The sequence below is a fragment of the Vombatus ursinus genome, unplaced genomic scaffold (assembly GCF_900497805.2).
Source record: "Vombatus ursinus unplaced genomic scaffold, bare-nosed wombat genome assembly UNPS02015098.1, whole genome shotgun sequence".
NCBI lineage: Eukaryota > Metazoa > Chordata > Mammalia > Diprotodontia > Vombatidae > Vombatus > Vombatus ursinus.
Window position 1 is genome coordinate 930,311 of NW_020954876.1, and position 17,749 is coordinate 948,059.

The 17,749-nt window shown below is 44.8% G+C and overlaps 1 protein-coding gene across 1 annotated transcript; it reads left to right on the top strand.

The window, feature by feature from the left end:
• Positions 1-1,358: 1,358 nt before the first annotated feature.
• On the top strand, positions 1,359-17,091 carry LOC114031195 (zinc finger protein 345-like). Its single transcript, XM_027846217.1, has 5 exons — positions 1,359-1,413; positions 2,336-2,423; positions 9,782-9,908; positions 10,433-10,528; positions 15,039-17,091. Exons 2-5 carry the CDS (start codon positions 2,388-2,390, stop codon positions 16,877-16,879), a joined length of 2,100 nt encoding a protein of 699 aa, XP_027702018.1. The 5' UTR covers positions 1,359-1,413; positions 2,336-2,387; the 3' UTR covers positions 16,880-17,091.
• The last annotated feature ends 658 nt before the right edge of the window (positions 17,092-17,749 follow it).

The window sequence follows — 17,749 nt, forward strand, 5'->3', positions numbered from 1 at the left end:
ATCTATAGGTGATCGTTAAAAACAAAATAATTTTATTACACAAAATTTTAAAACTTGTCAATGAAAAAAGCTGAAGCTAGAATAAGAAAAGTCATGATGAAATATCTGCATCAACTCTCATTGATATAAGTGTGATATCTAAGAGACACTGGGAATTAACAAATTTGTAAGGCCCCAAACCAGTGTCTAATAGATACGTTTTCAGAGTTTTCTGTTTGGGCGAACAAAGTTTCATAATACGTGCAGTTTGCCTTCAGTGCTTTTATATGAGCTTCAGCCCTTTTTGCACCTTTTTATGTGGCATACAAAAACTGGCTGTATACTGTATTCGGATTTTCCCAAGGGGAACTGGCAAGGGCAAATGGGAGTCAGAGAAAAACATTGAAGGGGTCTTCCCAAGATTTTACCAAGTCATTGTTATTGGCCTAGTCTAGCCGGCTGGGACATAGGTTGCATACAGATAAGGAAACTGAGGTCACCCTTATTGACATGAATAGTAAGAACATGAGGTAAAATTCAAACCCAGGTCTTCTTGACTCTTGGTGTGGCACTTTATCAGTTACGTTTCATTGTCTCCCTAGGCCATCAGAGACAATTATATCCAAACACAAGTAACGCTCGGATCGAGGGACGTAAAGCGTACACTTTACGAAGAGAAGTCCCGTGGGACTTTGGGTCATCTGCAGAGGCTGTCCCCGAGATAGGGACCAGGCCATCCGGCAATCAACAAACATTTGTTAACGTCTAGTGTGTAACAAGTACCGATAGAGGTAGGAGACACCAGGAAAAGCACTGACCGGCCTTACCCTCAGGGGGCTTATGCTCAGCTAGGGAAGAAGAACGTTTTCACGGACACAAATGCCAGATACAGAGTAAACACACGACAATGTGAACAACTCAAAGGCGTAAGAAGGACTCCTTGAAGCAAGGCTCACGTGGGATGGGCCTCAGGAGCAGGAGTGCTGGGACGTGCAGTAGGGGCTGGGCTCTGCTGGACAGCAGCACCTCACTGAACCTAATCCAGGCAGCCTTTCCAGGAATTTGAGTGTAACAAACTTGGCCTGACCTCTGCACTACGTTGCCCAGTGTTCTTCCATTTATTACAAGCGAGACTCCACTCGTTACTGTGGAAACGGTGCGGCAAAGGATCCAGGTTTCTAAGTCTCTGTTTACTGTCAGAAAGCGCCTGCGCAGGGTGGCGGGATCCGCGCATGCGCACGGAGCCCCGCAGGAATCTGGACTACGTTTCCCAGAAGGCTTTGCTCTTCAGAAAGGCCTTGTTCGCCAGAAGGGGGGGCAGCGTGACGTCACCTCCGCTTTGCTCCCGTGCCCGCGGGCTCCTGCTTCCCCAGCCAGAGCCTGGGCGTGGCCGGGAGTCTCTGAAGGTCGCAGCCGGGGGCGGAGCCCCGAGAGGTAGGAGAGGAGGGAGCGGCCCTGCGTCCTCGGCCGACCCCCCTAATCCCCAGGGCAGCACCTCGCGGGCCCTGGCCAGCGCCGGCTCCGGCCTCAGTTTCCTTTTTTGTAAAAGGGGGGCGGAGCAGACTCTGACCTTGAAGCCCTCCGTTTCTGACCCTGGACCCTGCCCCCCTCCGTGCCCCCCCGAGGGCAGGGCTTTGGGTGCGCAGCGGGGGGCCTCGGATTCCCCTCGGACCCCCCCAAACGGGAGGTGGGAGCGGGGTCCCGGCGGGTGGCCGGGGTCATGGGGGGTGGGGCCGGAGCCCAGGGAGGCCCTGGGGTCGCACAAGGAGTCACTAACTCTCCTGGGCTTTAAAGTGGGGGTGGGGTGCGGCAGGGAGGGGTCACCCGCGAGCTGCCGTCCGACCCCCCCCGGGGGGGGGGCTTGTGCTCAGGAAGGGTGGCCGAAGTGCATGTGAGAATCAGGGAGGGCTCCGTGCAGAGGTGCTTGAGGAAGGCGGTGTAGACTGCGAGGAGGGGGAACCCTAAGGGAGGACAAGAGAAGAGCCGGCCCGGGGGCAGCGGCCGCTGCTCCTGGTGACCGGCGGCCCCTGTGCTGCCTGGCAGCCCCGGGCGTCTCCGGGCTCATCTAGAGGAAGGATCACGGAGCCCCCAAGTCCATTGCCCTGCTCCCCTGGAAAGAAGGGGAGCTCCCCCTTGCCTGCCGGGGCAGTGTCGCCCGCAGAGCCCCGATCTCAGCCCTCAGCGCTGCGGGGTGGGCACTGGACGGCCAGCCGCCTACCCTGATGCCCAGAGCAGGTTTGCTAGTGTCCGGCTCGAGGGGAGGAGGCTTGGGTCCAGTTCAGGGGGCTGCCCGCCTCCTTGTTGACTGTTAGCAGCGGAGCTTGGTAACCCCCTCCTGGTGCCTTCTGCTCCCCAGCCCCGCCTCAGACAACTCTCTCCTTTGAGAGAAGGAACGTTGAAGAGGAAGAATGACCCCTGTACTTGTGGCAGCCAGCCGCGGCCAGGTGAGCTCTCTGTTGTCCGCTGTGCTCTTACTAAGGTCACTGCTCTTTCTGGGTTTGGTCTTGATCCAGTCGTTGTTAGGTGCATAGAGTCTTTAGTCTCCAGCTTTGCCTCTTTCCATGTTTTTCTTTATTGATGACAACTTTATTATGTTATAGTCTAATTTGTTTTAACTTTCTCCCTTTTTTTGTTGGTATTAAGTTCTAATACTTGATCTTGTGTGTGCGTGCGTGTGTGCGAGTCCCATGAGAGCCTGAGAAATACATGCATTGGCTAAAGTTTCCATTTAGAAGTCTCCCTAGATTTACTAAATCTAGTTTTTATTTAAGGTTGTTTACCCTACTGTTGAATTTGAAGTTCTGATTGATGATCCTTATAGGGCTCTAGAGCCCTGTCTACCTTATGTGAAAATTCCACTTTGATTTTCTTCTAAGAATTTGGCCGCTTTAATATTAAGTGCATGTGTTTTAGATTGGTACAAATTCATTAAACATGATGCCATTTCATTCCCTGCTTGCTTCTCTTAATCCACAAGCATTTCTTAATCACCTACGATGTGTCTGGCACAGGGGATACAAGTACAAAGAATGAAAAGTCTGTGCTCCCGTGTGCATATATAAACACGTGAAGCATAAATATAAAGTGTTCTTATCAACATATGCAAAGTAATTAAATACAACATATTTTGGGAAGGAGAGAACTTGTCATTTTGTGGATCAGTCAGCAAGCATTTATTAAGCACCTCCTCTGTACCAGGTACATGCTAAGTATTGGGGCCACAAAGAAAGGCAGAAAGCAAGGAATCCCTGCTCTCAACGGGTTCGTGGGCTAACAGGAGAGACAGCATGCGAACATGCATGGCGTGGAGCCTTTGGGGAGGAGAGCGCCTCTGGTGGGGGGCTGCCGAGCCCCTTTTCCAGGCCGCTCGTCCGCCTTCACCCAACTCTGACTCGTGCTTCCACAAAGCTGTAGCATCTGCAGCGGCCACACCCGGGTAGACTGTCTCAGGGGACAGGTTAAACCAGGTTAAACAGGATAAACCTTCTGGCCCTTTGGTGAGTTAGGGGACATCTGCCCCAAGCATGTGGAGACTTCCGCTGGTGGAATGGGTGGATGAGAACAGTTCCACCGACTATGAAGGCAGCTGACGCAGGCTCTGGGGAGCGCTTGGAGCTTGGTCAGACATGGAGAGGCCAAGGCCATCCGCTGCAGCCTGGGCCATCGCCGGTCCTCCTGTCTGTTGTCCTGCCACTGGGCTTCAGTGACTCGGAAGAGAGAATGCCCTAGGGCTTTGTGCAGCTCTGCCTTCCTTACACCCAGTGCGTGCATGGGGCACGCCATCACCCTGTGATGTCATTGGTCTTCTTTGAAAGGAAGGGCAAACAGTAGAGAACGAGGGAGGTGAAGCAAGACTTGGAAAGTGGAAAGGGCCAGATTATAAAGGGTTTTTTCAAAGCCACAGGCTTTTTTGTATTTGATCCGGGAGCCAATGGAGTTATTGGGGGGGGAGGGGTGTGTAAGATGATCCGATCTCGCTTTAGAAAAATCACTTTGGTGTGTGAATGGAGCAGCCTTGAGGCAAGCTGACCCCTCAGCAGCTATCGCCAGCCAGCGTAGGTGTGAGGTGCTGAGGGTCTGGGGGCGGGGTGGCACTGTCAGAGGAGAGGAGGGCCAGGTGGGAGAGGTGTTTGTGTGTGTTTTTATCCCTAGCACTTAGCACCGAGCTTTGCCCATAATAGGAGCTTCATAAATGCTTCATCCATTCATTTCAAAGGTAAATGATAGCCGTGGCAGCTGATTGGGATGAGGGATGAGAGGGCGGAGGGAGGATGGCACCTAGGTTGTAAACCCATCTACATCTTCTGCCACCCACTTCCTACTTGTTCTTGGACCTACTCCATTGGACCTCTCTCAGTCCCTAGTCCTCCGGTGTCCTCTTTAATACCTCTTAATGCTCTTTATATCTTCCTTAACTTTTCTCGATCTTGTTTCTTTTCCAGCCAAAAAGTAGAACCTGGAGTATAGAATTGTTCTCCTTCAGTTTAAAAAAATTTTCTCCCACATTTTGCCAAATTTTTCCTTCCTAAATTCTGCTTCTGACTGCCTTTCCCTCCGAAATACTTGAATGATTCCCCTCTCTTTTGTTGTTCAGTCACGTCCTATCCTTCGTGACCCCATTTGGGGCTTTCTTGTCAGCAATACTTTAGTGCTTTGCCATTTCCTTCTCTGGTGGATCCATTTTGTTAGGCAGTCAGAAGTTAAGTGACTTCTGGGTGGCCCAGGGCCACCCAGATAGGAAGTGTCTGAGGCTGGATTTGAACTCAGGTGGGATGAGTCTTCCTGACTCCAGGCCTGATGCTGTGGGCACTCTGATGCCCCCCTAGCTGCCCAGCCTGAACTAGTAAGTAGTTAATAAATGCTTGTAGATTCGTGGAGCTGGACTCGTTTAGCCTGGAGAAGACTCGGGAACATGGTAGCTGTGTGTGAGGCTTGGTCTAGAAGCAGAACCAGGAGTTGCAGGAAGAGACCCCTTCAGGCCTGAGGCCAGGGGGAGACCCCCAAGATTCCCACCACGCCAGCCAAAGGATCCCCTTTGTTTTCTAGGTGAACTCTTCTCACCACGATTATAACGTTCTACCTTTCCGGGGGCAGGGAGGTAGCACAGTGCACAGAGCAGCTGCCTTGGAGTCAGGAGGGCCTGAGTTCAAATCTGGCCTCAGACACTTAACACTCACTAGCTGTGTGACTCTGGGCAAGTCCCTTAACCCCAATTGCCTTGCCAAAATAAATAAATAAATAAAGTTCTACCTTTCCCACATACATCATTAAAAAGCAGAGCTCTCTATCATTCTACCAGCTGGTCCCCAAACCTTTCTGGGAAGGAGCTGTCTGAACCATTTCCATTTCCCCTTTTCTAAAGAGCTTTTTTTTTCTTTTGAGCCGAGGGTGTCTTGAGGCCTGGATGGACTTAAGGGAGGGCTGGAGACAGTCAGCTGGCACTCTGTCCAGAAGCAGGTTAGCTGAGGAAGCAAATCCTCCTGAAGGCTGGAGCCAAGAAACTCCCGGAGTGAAGAGCCCTGTCCTGGGGACTTTGAGTCCCCCGTGCCTCCTGGGCGTGTGGTGAGAAGCTGGCGTTCCCCAGGGCCAGCTGCCGAGGGGTGGCAGGGAGTGGTGGCCCACGGAGGGTCTGCTTTGCCAGCACTGCTTCTGTGTGAGGGTTTTGGGGGTGACCGGCTGCAGTGACTTCACGGGCCCTGCGGCCCCCTGCCTGATGAGGGCACAGGGTAGACCTTAGGGAAGGAGGAACTATTGGAAGCAGGATGCCGTGTCCAACCAGAGAGAAGCTTGTCACTGTGCCCACTGTCTCTTTCTACTGCAGACTGAGGAGTGACCCCCAGAGGGGCAGGCAGGGGCTGACATCGTGCCACCTCTGTTGTTGAAGCTCCCTAGCGAGTCTCAAAGGCATTAGGTGCTGACTGTGTTCAGAGAAGGAAGAGCCTGTAGGAGCTTGCTGAGGCTTCTCATATTTCCCTGAACCCCGTCTTCTTTGGGGGTTGGTTGAGTCATCCAGATGGGTATGAGGAGAGAAGGTGGAGGGGGCAGCCTCTGGTCTGTGCTTATTTAGGTGAAGCTGTCTAACAGGTGGACAGGAAGTCAAGAGAAGACTGGAAACCGTGCCGAGGGTTGTCCAGCTGGGAGGGGAATCAGAAGCAGCTTCCTCCGCACGGTAAATGTAATCAATGAGACTTGTGTTGTTCACGTGGAAGGAATCAGCCGCGTTCAGGCTCAGGCCCCACATGCCGAGCGTCCGATTTCTGTTCTGTGAAAACTAGGTAATTACACCTTACGTGTTTGTAAGACTCAGGTGAAGACAAAAACACTAGAATTATGTCAGCCATCAGGTCAGAAATGGACGGGCCTAATAGTTCCCAGTAAAAGGTGATGTTGGAGGAAACCCTCTTTACGGACTAGCATCCAGAATCTATGTGCCAAGGGTAAACCTGTGTGAGTCAAGGTGGACCTTCCATGGAGGCCACTCCAGGAGAGATGCTGAATGAGTCTGAGACTGTGCAGTTCTCGAGAAACGGCAGAAGGGGCTGGGAGTGTTTCATTTAGTGCAGTGGTACTGCTCTGTTTCTCTCATTGTAAATTAATACTTAATTGTACATTAATAAGACATGGAAAACATGGATGATTTTCAATAAATGACGATAGAAATTTGTGACTTAGTTCTTCTGAGGGTGAGGTACACGTGTCTTTGATTTCTTTCTTTTTTTTTTTATTTTTTCCTATTAACAAAAATATTTTCCCCTACCCACTTCACCCCTCCCTTCCCTGAAAAAAAAAAGGAAGAAAAATAAAACCCTTACAACATATATGTATAATTTGGTACCAAAAAAAAAAAATCCCTGTACTAGCCATGTCAAAAAAAATGGCTCATTCTGCCCTCTGAGTCCATCCCTCATCCCCGCCCCCAGGATGTGAGTCCTTTGGTCATGGTGATACAGACGAGCACAGCATGCAATGTCGGCTTTAGCTGTAGGGCCCTCTGTTGTGATCCATTCCCTTCCATTTATTATATTTTTTCCCCGTTTTTAAAATGGGCAGAGTGTTTACTTCTGCTGTTTACCTCACAGAGTTGTTGAGAATTAATTCAGTACCATACCAATCAAATTAGCAAAGACATTATTTTATAAGGCTAGATAAAATAATAAAAACAGTCATCTGGAAGAAAGAATGGTCAAGAATATCAAAGAAATCGATGAAAAAAAATGTGAAGGAAAATGGCTTAGCTGAGCCAGACCTCAAACTGTAGTACAAAACGCTAATCCTCAGAACAGTCTGGTTGGTACTGGCTAAGAAATAGAGTGGCGGATCAGTGGAATGAGGTACACGATACACAGTTGTAAATGACCATAGTAATCTAGTGTTTGACAAACCCAAAGATCCATGCTTTGGGGACAAAAAATCACTATTTGACAAAAATTTCTGGGAAAACTAGAAAGCTGTTTGGCAGAAACTAGGTGTAGACCAACATTTTACTCTATCTACAGAGATAAGGTCAAAGTGGATACGTAATTTTGAAATAAAGGGTGACACCATAAGCAAATTATGGGAGCATGGAATATTTTATCTGTCAGATTTATGGATAAGGGAAGAATTTATGACCAAACAGGAGATAACATCATGAGATGTAAAATGGATAATTTTGGTTACATCAAATTAAAAGGTTTTACAAAAACAAAACCAGTGCAGCCAGGAGAAGAAGGAGCTGGGAACAGTTTTTTACAGTCAGTGTCTCTGATAAAGGCCTCATTTCTCAAATATATAGAGAACTGAGTCAAATTTATAAGGATATGAGTCATTCCCCAGTTGATAAGTGGTCAAAAGATATGAACAGGCAATTTTCGGAAGAAGAAATCAAAGCCATCTATAGTCATATGAAAAAATGCTCTAAATTCCCATTCATTAAAGCAAATCAAATTAAAGCAACTCTGAGGTACTACCTTACACCTATCAGGTTGGCTAATATGACAGGGAAAATGACAAATGTTGGAGATGTAGAAAAATTGGGACATTAATGGTGGGGGGGAAAGTTGGTGTTGGGAACTGATCCGGCCATTCTGGAGAAAAATTTGTAACTGCCCGAAGGTCTATAAAGCTGTGTATACTCTTTGACCCCTCAAAGCACTGTACTAGGTCTGTATCCCAAAGAGGTCAAAGAAAAAGGTAAAGAACATATATGTACAAAAATATAGCAGCTTTTTTGTGGTGGCAAAGAATTGGAAATTGAGGGAGACCTTTAGTTGGGGAATAGAAGAACAAGTTGTGGGATATGATTATGATGGGATACTATTGTGCCATAAGAAATGACAGGTAGGATGGTTTCAGAGAATCTTGGTAAGCTTTACACGAGCTGATGCAAAATGAAAGGAGCAGAACTAGGAGAACATTGTGCACAGTAAAAGAAAGCTTGTGTGATGATCAACTGTGAATTACTTAGCTGTTCTGATCTGTACAATGGTTCAAGACAGTTCCAAAGGATTTAGATGAAAAATGCTATTTAAAAAAAAAACCCACCAGAAAGAACTAATGGCATATGGATGCAGATCGAAACATCCTTTTTTAAACTTTCTTCAGTCTTGCTTTTTCAGTCTGTTTTCTTTCGCAGCATGGCTAACATGGAAATGTTTTGCGTGACTGCACATGTGTAATCTATATCAAATTGCCTTCTTAAGGAGGGAGGAGGGCAGGTAAGGATGGAGAGAATCTGGAACTGGGAATTTTAAAAAATGAATGTTAAAATTTTTTACATGTAATTGAAAAAATAAAAAAATTAAATGTAAAAATGAAGAAAAAAGAGTTAAGCACTAAACATTTAAATAGAATGATTATTTCATTGCATGTTTCAGAATCTAGTATAAACTGAGTCATAGGTGGTGCTGTTCAGTCGTGTCTGACTCTTCATGGCCCCATTTAGAGTTTTCTTGGAAGAAATGCTGGAGTGGTTTGCCATTTCCTTCTCCAGCTCATTTTATAGATGAGGAACTGAGGCAGACAGGGTTAATTGACTTGCTCAGGATTACACAGCTAGTAAGTGTCTGAGGCCAGATTTGAATTTAGGAAGATGAGTCTTCCTGACTCCAGGCCCAATGCTCTATCCACTGCACCTATCACCTAGATGCCCCAGAGTCATATTTACTAGTGAATATTTGACTTCAGAATATGCTGCATCCTGAACCTTTTAAAGACCTTCTCTCTGTGGCTGTTCCAGCTTTGACACCTCCTAGTCCTGGGTTAACTCCCCCCCCACTCCCTTTAGTCATGCCTGGGGGCAGTCATGGGGCTCTTCTGACTGCATGCACTGCAGAATTGTGTGTGTGTGTGTGTGTGTGTGTGTGTGTGTGTGTGTGTGTGTGTGTGTGTGTGTGTGTGTGTGTGTGTGGTTTTTTAATAGCAGTGCTGTGATTGCCTTGGGAGTGGGAGCTTTCCTTGAAGGTGGAGCATCCCCTGCTCAGAGCTAGGGTGTGTCCAAGGTGGGACCTTAATGGTCTTCCTGACTGAGTCCAGCTCCCCACCACCACAGCATCCTGTGACTGCTCAGACTGTGGGAAGCCTTTACAGAGTGCTTTGTTTTCACCAACTTTTGGTTGGGTTTCCTTCCTAATGCTGTGTAGTTATTTTATGCATTTAAAAACATGATTCTGAGAACAAGTTTGTAGATTTCAGTAGACACCAGAGTGGGGCCCTTGACAAAAAGGGTTAAGAACTCATGTTTTGGAGTTTCCATTCTTCCCTCAGATCTATAAGTCTGTACAAGGCAGAGTCCCTGGATAAGCATTCCTGTCTGGTGTTTCAGGGGTCAGTGACCTTCCAGGATGTGGCCGTGGTCTTCACCCCGGAGGAGTGGGGGCACCTAGAACCTTCTCAGAAGGAGCTGTACCGGGAGGTGATGCTGGAGAACTTCAGGAACCTGGTGTGCCTGGGTGAGGAAGCTCCCCCGGGACTTGGGGCTCACCCAGGGGAGGGTCTTTAGTTCTTCCCTGAGTAAATATAATAGGGGCATCTTCAGTGTTGAGCAACTGTCATTTGGCCTGAATAGGTCAGAGATGGCTCATTCTTTTGTGGCCAACTGACAGTATTCTTTTACAAGTAAAAAGCCCCTGTTCACAAGTTGCAAGTTTTGCTTAATGCACCAGGGAAGCTGGCAGCTTGGTTGTATTATCCCTGGAGGTGTTGACCCTCCGCATGGCCTTTCCTTAGGCCTTAGATGCTCCCCTAAAGCCCCAGAGCCAGATGCCTAAAGACAAAAGACTGCCTTCCTCTTAAGAAATTGATCGGTGAGACTTTTCTTGGTTTGTGTACCCTTGCTTTTTAGAGCATCCTTCTGAGTTTGTGTGTATTCCTATCTGGCCCCTCTGAGCACGCCCAACTTCCCTAAAAGGAGCAGGGGCAGGGATTTGGTTTTGAGGTAGCTTCTGTTCCTAACTTTCCTGTTCCTGATGAGCAGGGCTGGTGGTTTACAAACCGTCTGTGATTTATCAGCTGGAGCGAGGGGGAGCACCGTGGAAGCCGGGGGGAGGAGGCCGGAGAAGCGGCTCTTCAGGTGAGACTCAGCTCTGCCGTTCACAGGGAGCATCCTCACAGGTCATAGGACAGGACACTGCCTCAGAATTCCCAGGACTGAGAAGGAAAGGCGGAACTGCCTGGCACTGTAGCCTCTGTCAGACTTGCCCTGTCTACACCAAAGGATAGATAGGCTGAACACACAGAGAGCAGGTTTTTTGGTTTGTTTCCATTTACATGGTGATAGTTGTTGCACAAATATACAAAATCTCTTAATAGGTGCATGGCTGTTGGGCAGATTCCAAACTGCAAGGGAGCCCGGGGACCAGAGAGGCAGTGACCAGGTGACTGGGATAGGCAGTGGCAGAGGGGCCCTTGAACCTTCTTCTTCTGACTCTTCATCATAATCATGTGAAGTCCTCCGATCATTAGCATTTGAACAAATATTCGTGGGGTTACTGATAATTTTTTTTCCAAGAGAACTGCTTTTCCTATATGACTTTTTATATGGTTGATTTTTTGGAAAATAGATTTTAAATGTTAAATTCTAGTTGAAATGCTTAGGATAGAGATTTTTTTACTGTAAGTATAGTGAAGCAAAACAAGCCTGTGTAGTGTACGTATCTGACAGCCTTGTGCATGTGTGTCCTCTGTTGAGAAGGTGGGTACCGTGCCTGATCATCAGTCCTCCTTGGAGACTCAACTGGTCACCGCTTTGATCAAAGCCCTTCAGTCTTTCAGGGCTTTCCTTTGCAATGTTGTTTCCTCTATATAAATTGTTTTCCTGGTTCGACTGCCTTTGTTTTGTACCATTTCATTACAGGTATTCTTCCATTTCAATGACATGGTCTATTCTGTTGTTTCTCATGAAAGAATAATATTCATGTATGTGTATGGAGCATGTTTATTTAGCCATTCCGGAATGGCACAGGCACCCCTTTAATTTCCATTTCTCTGCTTCAAAAAAAAGGACAACTATAAATAATTTTGTACAGATAGGGTATTTTCCTCTTGGTGTGATCTTTTTGGTTATCTGGGCCTGGTAATGGTATTTCTGGGTCAGAGAGCTTAATTATTTTGTGGGCATTTCCCAAATGGCCAGACTGGTTCACGTCTCCACCAGCAGTGCATTAATGTGACAGTCCTTCCACAGCCCCTCCAATGTGTTTGGGTTGGTTTTGTTTTTTGGTTTTTTTTTTGTCATTTTTGTCAATCTGATGAGTATGAGGTAGAACCTCAGATTTACTTTAATTTCTCTAATAATTAGTGATTTGGAGTTTAATTTGTTTCTATACCAAGCTCTCTGTGTGTTCAGCCTATTTATCCTTTGGTGTAGACAGGGCACGTCTGAATAATACTCCTCCCCCATATCCTCTCATGTTTGTGTTCTCTCCTTGCACATCTCAAGAATGAGAATTAGCCATTTCCATCCCCTTCTTCATCCTTTCTACATTAGGATATTGCTTTCACCTTCTTATTTCCATCTTAAAACCCTCAGATCAGAATCAGTCTATCTCTATTCCCCTTTTTCTTAGTTAATTCCTTCTGTGCCCTTTAAACCAAGGGTTCTTAACTTGGGATCTAGTTAAAAAAAGGGATATAGGGATAAAGGGATATAGGGATATAGACCCCTTTGGGATCGATTTCAGGGGGTCTCTGAACTTGAATGGTAAAAATATCTTCATTTTCACTATCCTCTAACTAAAATTTGGCATTTACTTCAATTACAAATGTAGGCAATAAATCATTTCTTCTAAGAAGGGATCCATGGGCTTCAGCAGACTGCAAAATCCAGCCACGATACAGTTGTCAAGGGTCTTTGCTTCAAAGACACCAAGCCTCTGAAGGCATACTTGTTTTTCCCCAGTTCAGATATTAGCACTATGTCGCATGGAACTCTTTCCAGGTGCTCAGGGATTCTGGAAAGTCTGCCTCCTTGCCTGTTCTCTTGGGGTCCCCTTTTTGCCATTCACCCTCGTAGGCTAAGTTAGTCTTACCTGAGTGAAGTAGCCTCAGTCTTCTCCTTTGGAATATTGTATCACAGCATCTCATCAGTCAGATTAGAAGCTTCTGGGTCTTGTATGGTCCAGGCTGTGGTTGCTGGGACTTGAACGGCTTCTTTCTGGATGATGGCAGTATGATACGGTAGTGCTGCATATTGGTGGCCGTGCTTTGGACCTTTCTTTTTGGGGTTTCTTTGAGTGATTTTCATTTTTGCTTTGTTGAAATAGTGTCCAAAAATATTATGGTTTTCAGGGAATCTAGTCCTTCTTAAATTCTCTCTCCTTAGTTTTACATCAAATATCTCACATTTCCTTCTGTGTTTTCAATATTTTTATTTTCTTTGAATATTTCTTGTGATCTTATTGAGTCATTGATTTCTATTTGGTCTGTTTTAGTTTTCAGAGGAAGCCTCATTTTGTGGGTAAGGTTTACCATTTTCTAAGCTACTTATTTTCCTTCTAGTTCTTACCACCAGAACTTTTGTTTCATTTTTTAATCTCTTGATACATTTTTCCTAGGGAAGTATTCCTATAATCCTTGTGAAAATCCATTTGTTTGGGGCAGCTGGGTGGCACAGTGGATAGAGCACTGGCCTTGGAGTCAGGAGGAGCTGAGTTCAAATCCGGCCTCAGACACTTGACTCTTCCTAGCTGTGTGACCCTGGGCAAGTCACTTAACCCCGATTGCCTCAGCAAAGAGCAAAATAAATAAATTAATAAAAAAAAAAGAAAATCCATTTGTTTCCTTTAAATCTTTACAGTTATATTGTTATTGGGTCCTAGGCTGGATCATTGGATATATCTGGATATAGAGTACTTTTTTATACTGGCGATTTCTTTCGTTTACTCATCTTTCCAGTTTTAGTTCCTGAACTGGGCTTTTGGATGGGATCACTCGTTATGTGTTGTCTCTCCCCTGCTGGATCTAGCCTGCGCTTTCCTGCACTGACTTCCATCTTCAGAATTAAGCCTCCGTAGATCTTTGAGGTTCAGGCTCCTCTATGGTATCTCAGGACAGAGTGCCAGGCACCTCTAAGCTATCTTGGTATGAGTGCTGCTGTGCAGACATTGGTTGATGCCATTCCTGGTGTCTTCTAAAGTACCAGCTGTGGGTTTCTGACCCCCTTGGAACTCTCTGAGGAAGCCCTCCTCTCTTACTGTTTCTGGGCACAGTCCATACATCTGGCCAGTCTCTGGTCTTACTGGGATACTGGCTTATTTGCCCTGGCTCTGGCTTTACTGGTGACCCTCTTTCCTATTGCTTTTGTTTGACTTAGTACTGGAAAAGTTGTCTATAGCAGAAAGATGAAAAACAAATGAAGGGACTGAGTATTGATAAAAAGGAGGTAGGAGTATTTTGTAGGTGATATGATAGATAACTGAGTGAGAGTTGGAACATCCGTCTAAAAACTAATGGAGATGACTTTATCACAATAGCAGTGTAAAAGCGTATCCTCTCTGTGGATACTCTGTTCAGCCAGTGTTACGTACTTTGCTTCCATCTATGGTACATTTCTTTTTATATAGAATAGCTACTATCCAGAGACTGAGACAGCTAGCTGGCATAGTGGATAGAGTGCTGTGCCTGGAGTCAGTAAGACCTGAATTCAAATCTGGCCTCAGACATTTACTAGCTGTGTGACCCTAGTAAGTCACTTTTCCTGCCTCGTTTCCTCATCTGTAAAATGAGAACGATAATCACCTACCTTCCAAGATTGTTGTGAGGATCAGATAAGAAAATACTTGGAAAGTACTTAGAACAGTGCCTGCACGTAGTAGGTGCTGTATAAATGTTAGCTGTCATAGCTGTTAGTGTGGGATAACCTCTTGTACTATATTGTGTCTAACTTGGGATCTGCCAAGGCTGTTCCGTGTGCTCAGGTCATTCATGCCCTTAGGTGAACAGGAAGTCACACCAGTACAGCCAAGGGACTAGTCCCCTGTGCCATTCAAGTCTTGGGGACAACTTCCTTAGCTTTGAGGAAAAGAACTAGGAAACTTATGTGGTAAAGGAGGTGAGAAGAGGGGCAGGGGGACTTGGCCTATCCCATCTACCAATGCCGTATTATTTTCATGGAGATATAGGATGACAGATAGGAGGTATTCAAGTGTCCATGGGTGGGCCATACCAACACAGTCAAAATGGTATTACTTTAATCTGTAGTTTGATGCTATTTTCAATCACAGTTCCAAGAAGTAGAGTTTTAAAATAGAAACAGAACATCAGGTATAACAAAGGAAATAGTTTTTCAGAAAGATAAGGGAAAGGATCTAACATTATAAGAGCTTTCAGTATCACATCGTAAAACAGTAATTGTACAAATTCCGACACTGGTTAAAAAGTAAATTTGTGGAGTGGATGAAATAAGCCAGGTCTGGAAGCAAACCCATCAGCCTGGGGAGCGAGTTATTCTTTGGAAAACACTGGTTGGTTGGAAGGCAGTTTTTGGAGGAAATAGGTTTAGAAAATCTGTTTTTGATGGAGAATAAAGGATAGAATCAAGTGATAGGTGAATGGGGAATGTTTACATTCTTTATATTTTTCAGATTGGGAGACTCTGCTTGAAGCCAAGGAGTCACCTCCAAAGTTGGTCATTTCTGTGGAAAAATTATCCCAAGAAATACTCAGAAGCGATGATCCTTTCATCTCCAGATTGGGAGGAGTCTGGGAATATTGTGCCAAGTTAAAGAGTCAGCAAAACGATGAAGAAAAACATTTTCAGCCATCTAAAGTCATGGTAAACAAGTCTATGAATAAAGTGAGAATCTGTGAATATAGTCAACATAGGCGAAACTTCAGTCTGGGGCCAGTTGTCTTTTCAAAACAGACAGTAGTAGGAAAGAGTTCCCATAAATATTCTACCAAGAAAAAACACAAACTTTATGTAGATTATAGAAAATATAATCAAATGTGCTTCAAGAAAATATATTTCAATTATAATGAATGTGAAAACTCCTTTAGGTATAATTTAGCACTTATTAAAAATCATAGAAAATCTAGTAGAGAGAAACATTTTAAATGTAATGAATGTGAGAAAGTCTTCTACCTTACCTCACAGCTTACTCAACATCAAACAGTTCATTCTGGGGAGAAACCATTTGACTGTAATGTATGTGGGAAGGCCTTCCGCCTGAGAACACAGCTAACTCAACATCTGACAATCCATAGTGGTGAGAAGCCTTATGAGTGCAATGAATGTGAGAAGGCCTTCAGCCAGAGGTCACAGCTTACTCAGCATGAGAGAATTCATACAGGACAGAAACCTTTTGAATGTAGTGAATGTGGGAAGGCTTTCCGCCTGAGAACTCAGCTTAATCAACATCAGAGAATTCATACAGGAGAGAAGCCTTATGAATGCAGTGAATGTGGGAAGGCCTTCAGTCACAAAACAGAACTTAATCGACATAATAGAATTCATACGGGAGATAAACCTTATGAATGTAATGAATGTGGGATGGCATTCCGCTTAAGTACACACCGTATTAGACACCGGAGAATTCATACTGGAGAGAAACCTTATGAATGTAATGAATGTGGGATGGCATTCCGCCTGAGAGCACAGCTTACTCAACATAATTATCAACATAATAAAATTCATACTACAGAGAATCGTTATGCGTGTAATGAGTGTGAGAAGACTTTCCGATACAGAATAAGTCTTACTAGACATCAGAGAATTCATACTGGAGAAAAGCCTTATGAATGCAGTGACTGTGGGAAGGCCTTTAGCCAAAGGTCACAACTTAATTTACATCAGAGAATTCATACTGGAGAGAAGCCTTATGAATGCAATGACTGTGGGAAGGCCTTTAGCCAGAGGTCACAACTTAATCTACATCTGAGAATTCATACTGGAGAAAAACCTTATGTTTGCAATGACTGTGGAAAGGCCTTTAGCCAGAGGTCACAACTTAATCTACATCTGAGAATTCATTCTGGAGAGAAACCTTATGACTGTAATGACTGTGGGAAGGCTTTTAGCCAGAGGTCACAACTTAATCTGCATAAGAGAATTCATACTGGGGAGAAACCTTATAAATGCAGTGAGTGTGGAAAGGCCTTCTGTCATAGATCAGGGCTTACTCAACATCAGACAATTCATACTGGAGAGAAACCGTATAAATGTAATGAATGTGGAAAGGCCTTCCGACAGAGGATAGGACTCACACTACATCAGAGAATTCACACTGGTGAGAAACCTTATGAATGCAGCGAATGTGGAAAGGCTTTCAGTCAGAGGATAGGACTCACTCTACATCAGAGAATTCATACTGGTGAGAAACCTTATGAATGCAATGAGTGTGGAAAGGTCTTCAGCCAGAGATCACAGCTCACTCAACATCAGAAAATTCATATTGGAAAGAAACTTTATGAATGTCATGACTGAGGGAAGACCTTTCTTCTGAGCAAACACCTTACTCAACATTGGTTCATAATGAGGGGACACAGACAAAAGGACAGTTTTATTATTACCATGTTTAGTATACTCCTTGAAAAAGAGACAAAACTATAACAAATTCCATTTCAAATTCTATTCTTTGCATATATGAGTTCATGTTTCTTGTTTAAATTCATAATAAAATAACTTTTTTTTCTAAAGAATTGGTTCTTTAATGGACAGAGAAACCTTATGTGTATAATGAATATGGAAAGTCAATCAACTCGACCACAAAACTTACTGAATATCAGATAACTCATATCGGACAGGAGTCTCATGAATATAATGAACACGGGAAGGGTTTCAGCCTGAGCTAAGTCCTTTATGAAAAATCCAGGCAAAAGGAAGTGTTATAGATGAGGCCAATCAGCCTTTGCTTACTGTCTCTCAGCAGCTGTTCCAGATCTTTCACTTCTTTTGTTAAGACAGCCCCGTCCCATCTACATCCCCTATGCTTTGGCAAGTGACTATGTCATAATTCTCCTAATTTATCAAGACTGTCATAGCCATCTGGCAGGCCTTTATCTCCTCAGCTCTGCTCCTCCTTAAAAATTATGAAAGTCATTAACCAATTTCTTCTGGTTCCAAAGTTAGAAGTATCTTTATTTGTGTATATAATGAATATGTGGGTAGGACTTTAGTTCCATGGCAACATTTGACATAAAAAATTATTCACACTGGAGAGAAACCTGATGGCATTTGTCCTGAAAGCGTGGCTTACTCAAAAGAGGCTGCATGGTACAGTGTGAGAAGCACTGGGTGTGTGTCAGAGGACTTAGATTCAAATTCTGCCTGTTAAGTCATGCCTTTGTGACTCTA

Excerpts from the sequence above, each read along its gene's own strand:
- LOC114031195 (XM_027846217.1), top strand. The coding sequence starts at position 2,388 with ATGACCCCTGTACTTGTGGCAGCCAGCCGCGGCCAG. Across the intron at positions 2,424-9,781 it reads TGGCAGCCAGCCGCGGCCAG|GGGTCAGTGACCTTCCAGGA; the intron begins GTGAGCTCTCTG and ends CTGGTGTTTCAG. Across the intron at positions 10,529-15,038 it reads CCGGAGAAGCGGCTCTTCAG|ATTGGGAGACTCTGCTTGAA; the intron begins GTGAGACTCAGC and ends TATATTTTTCAG.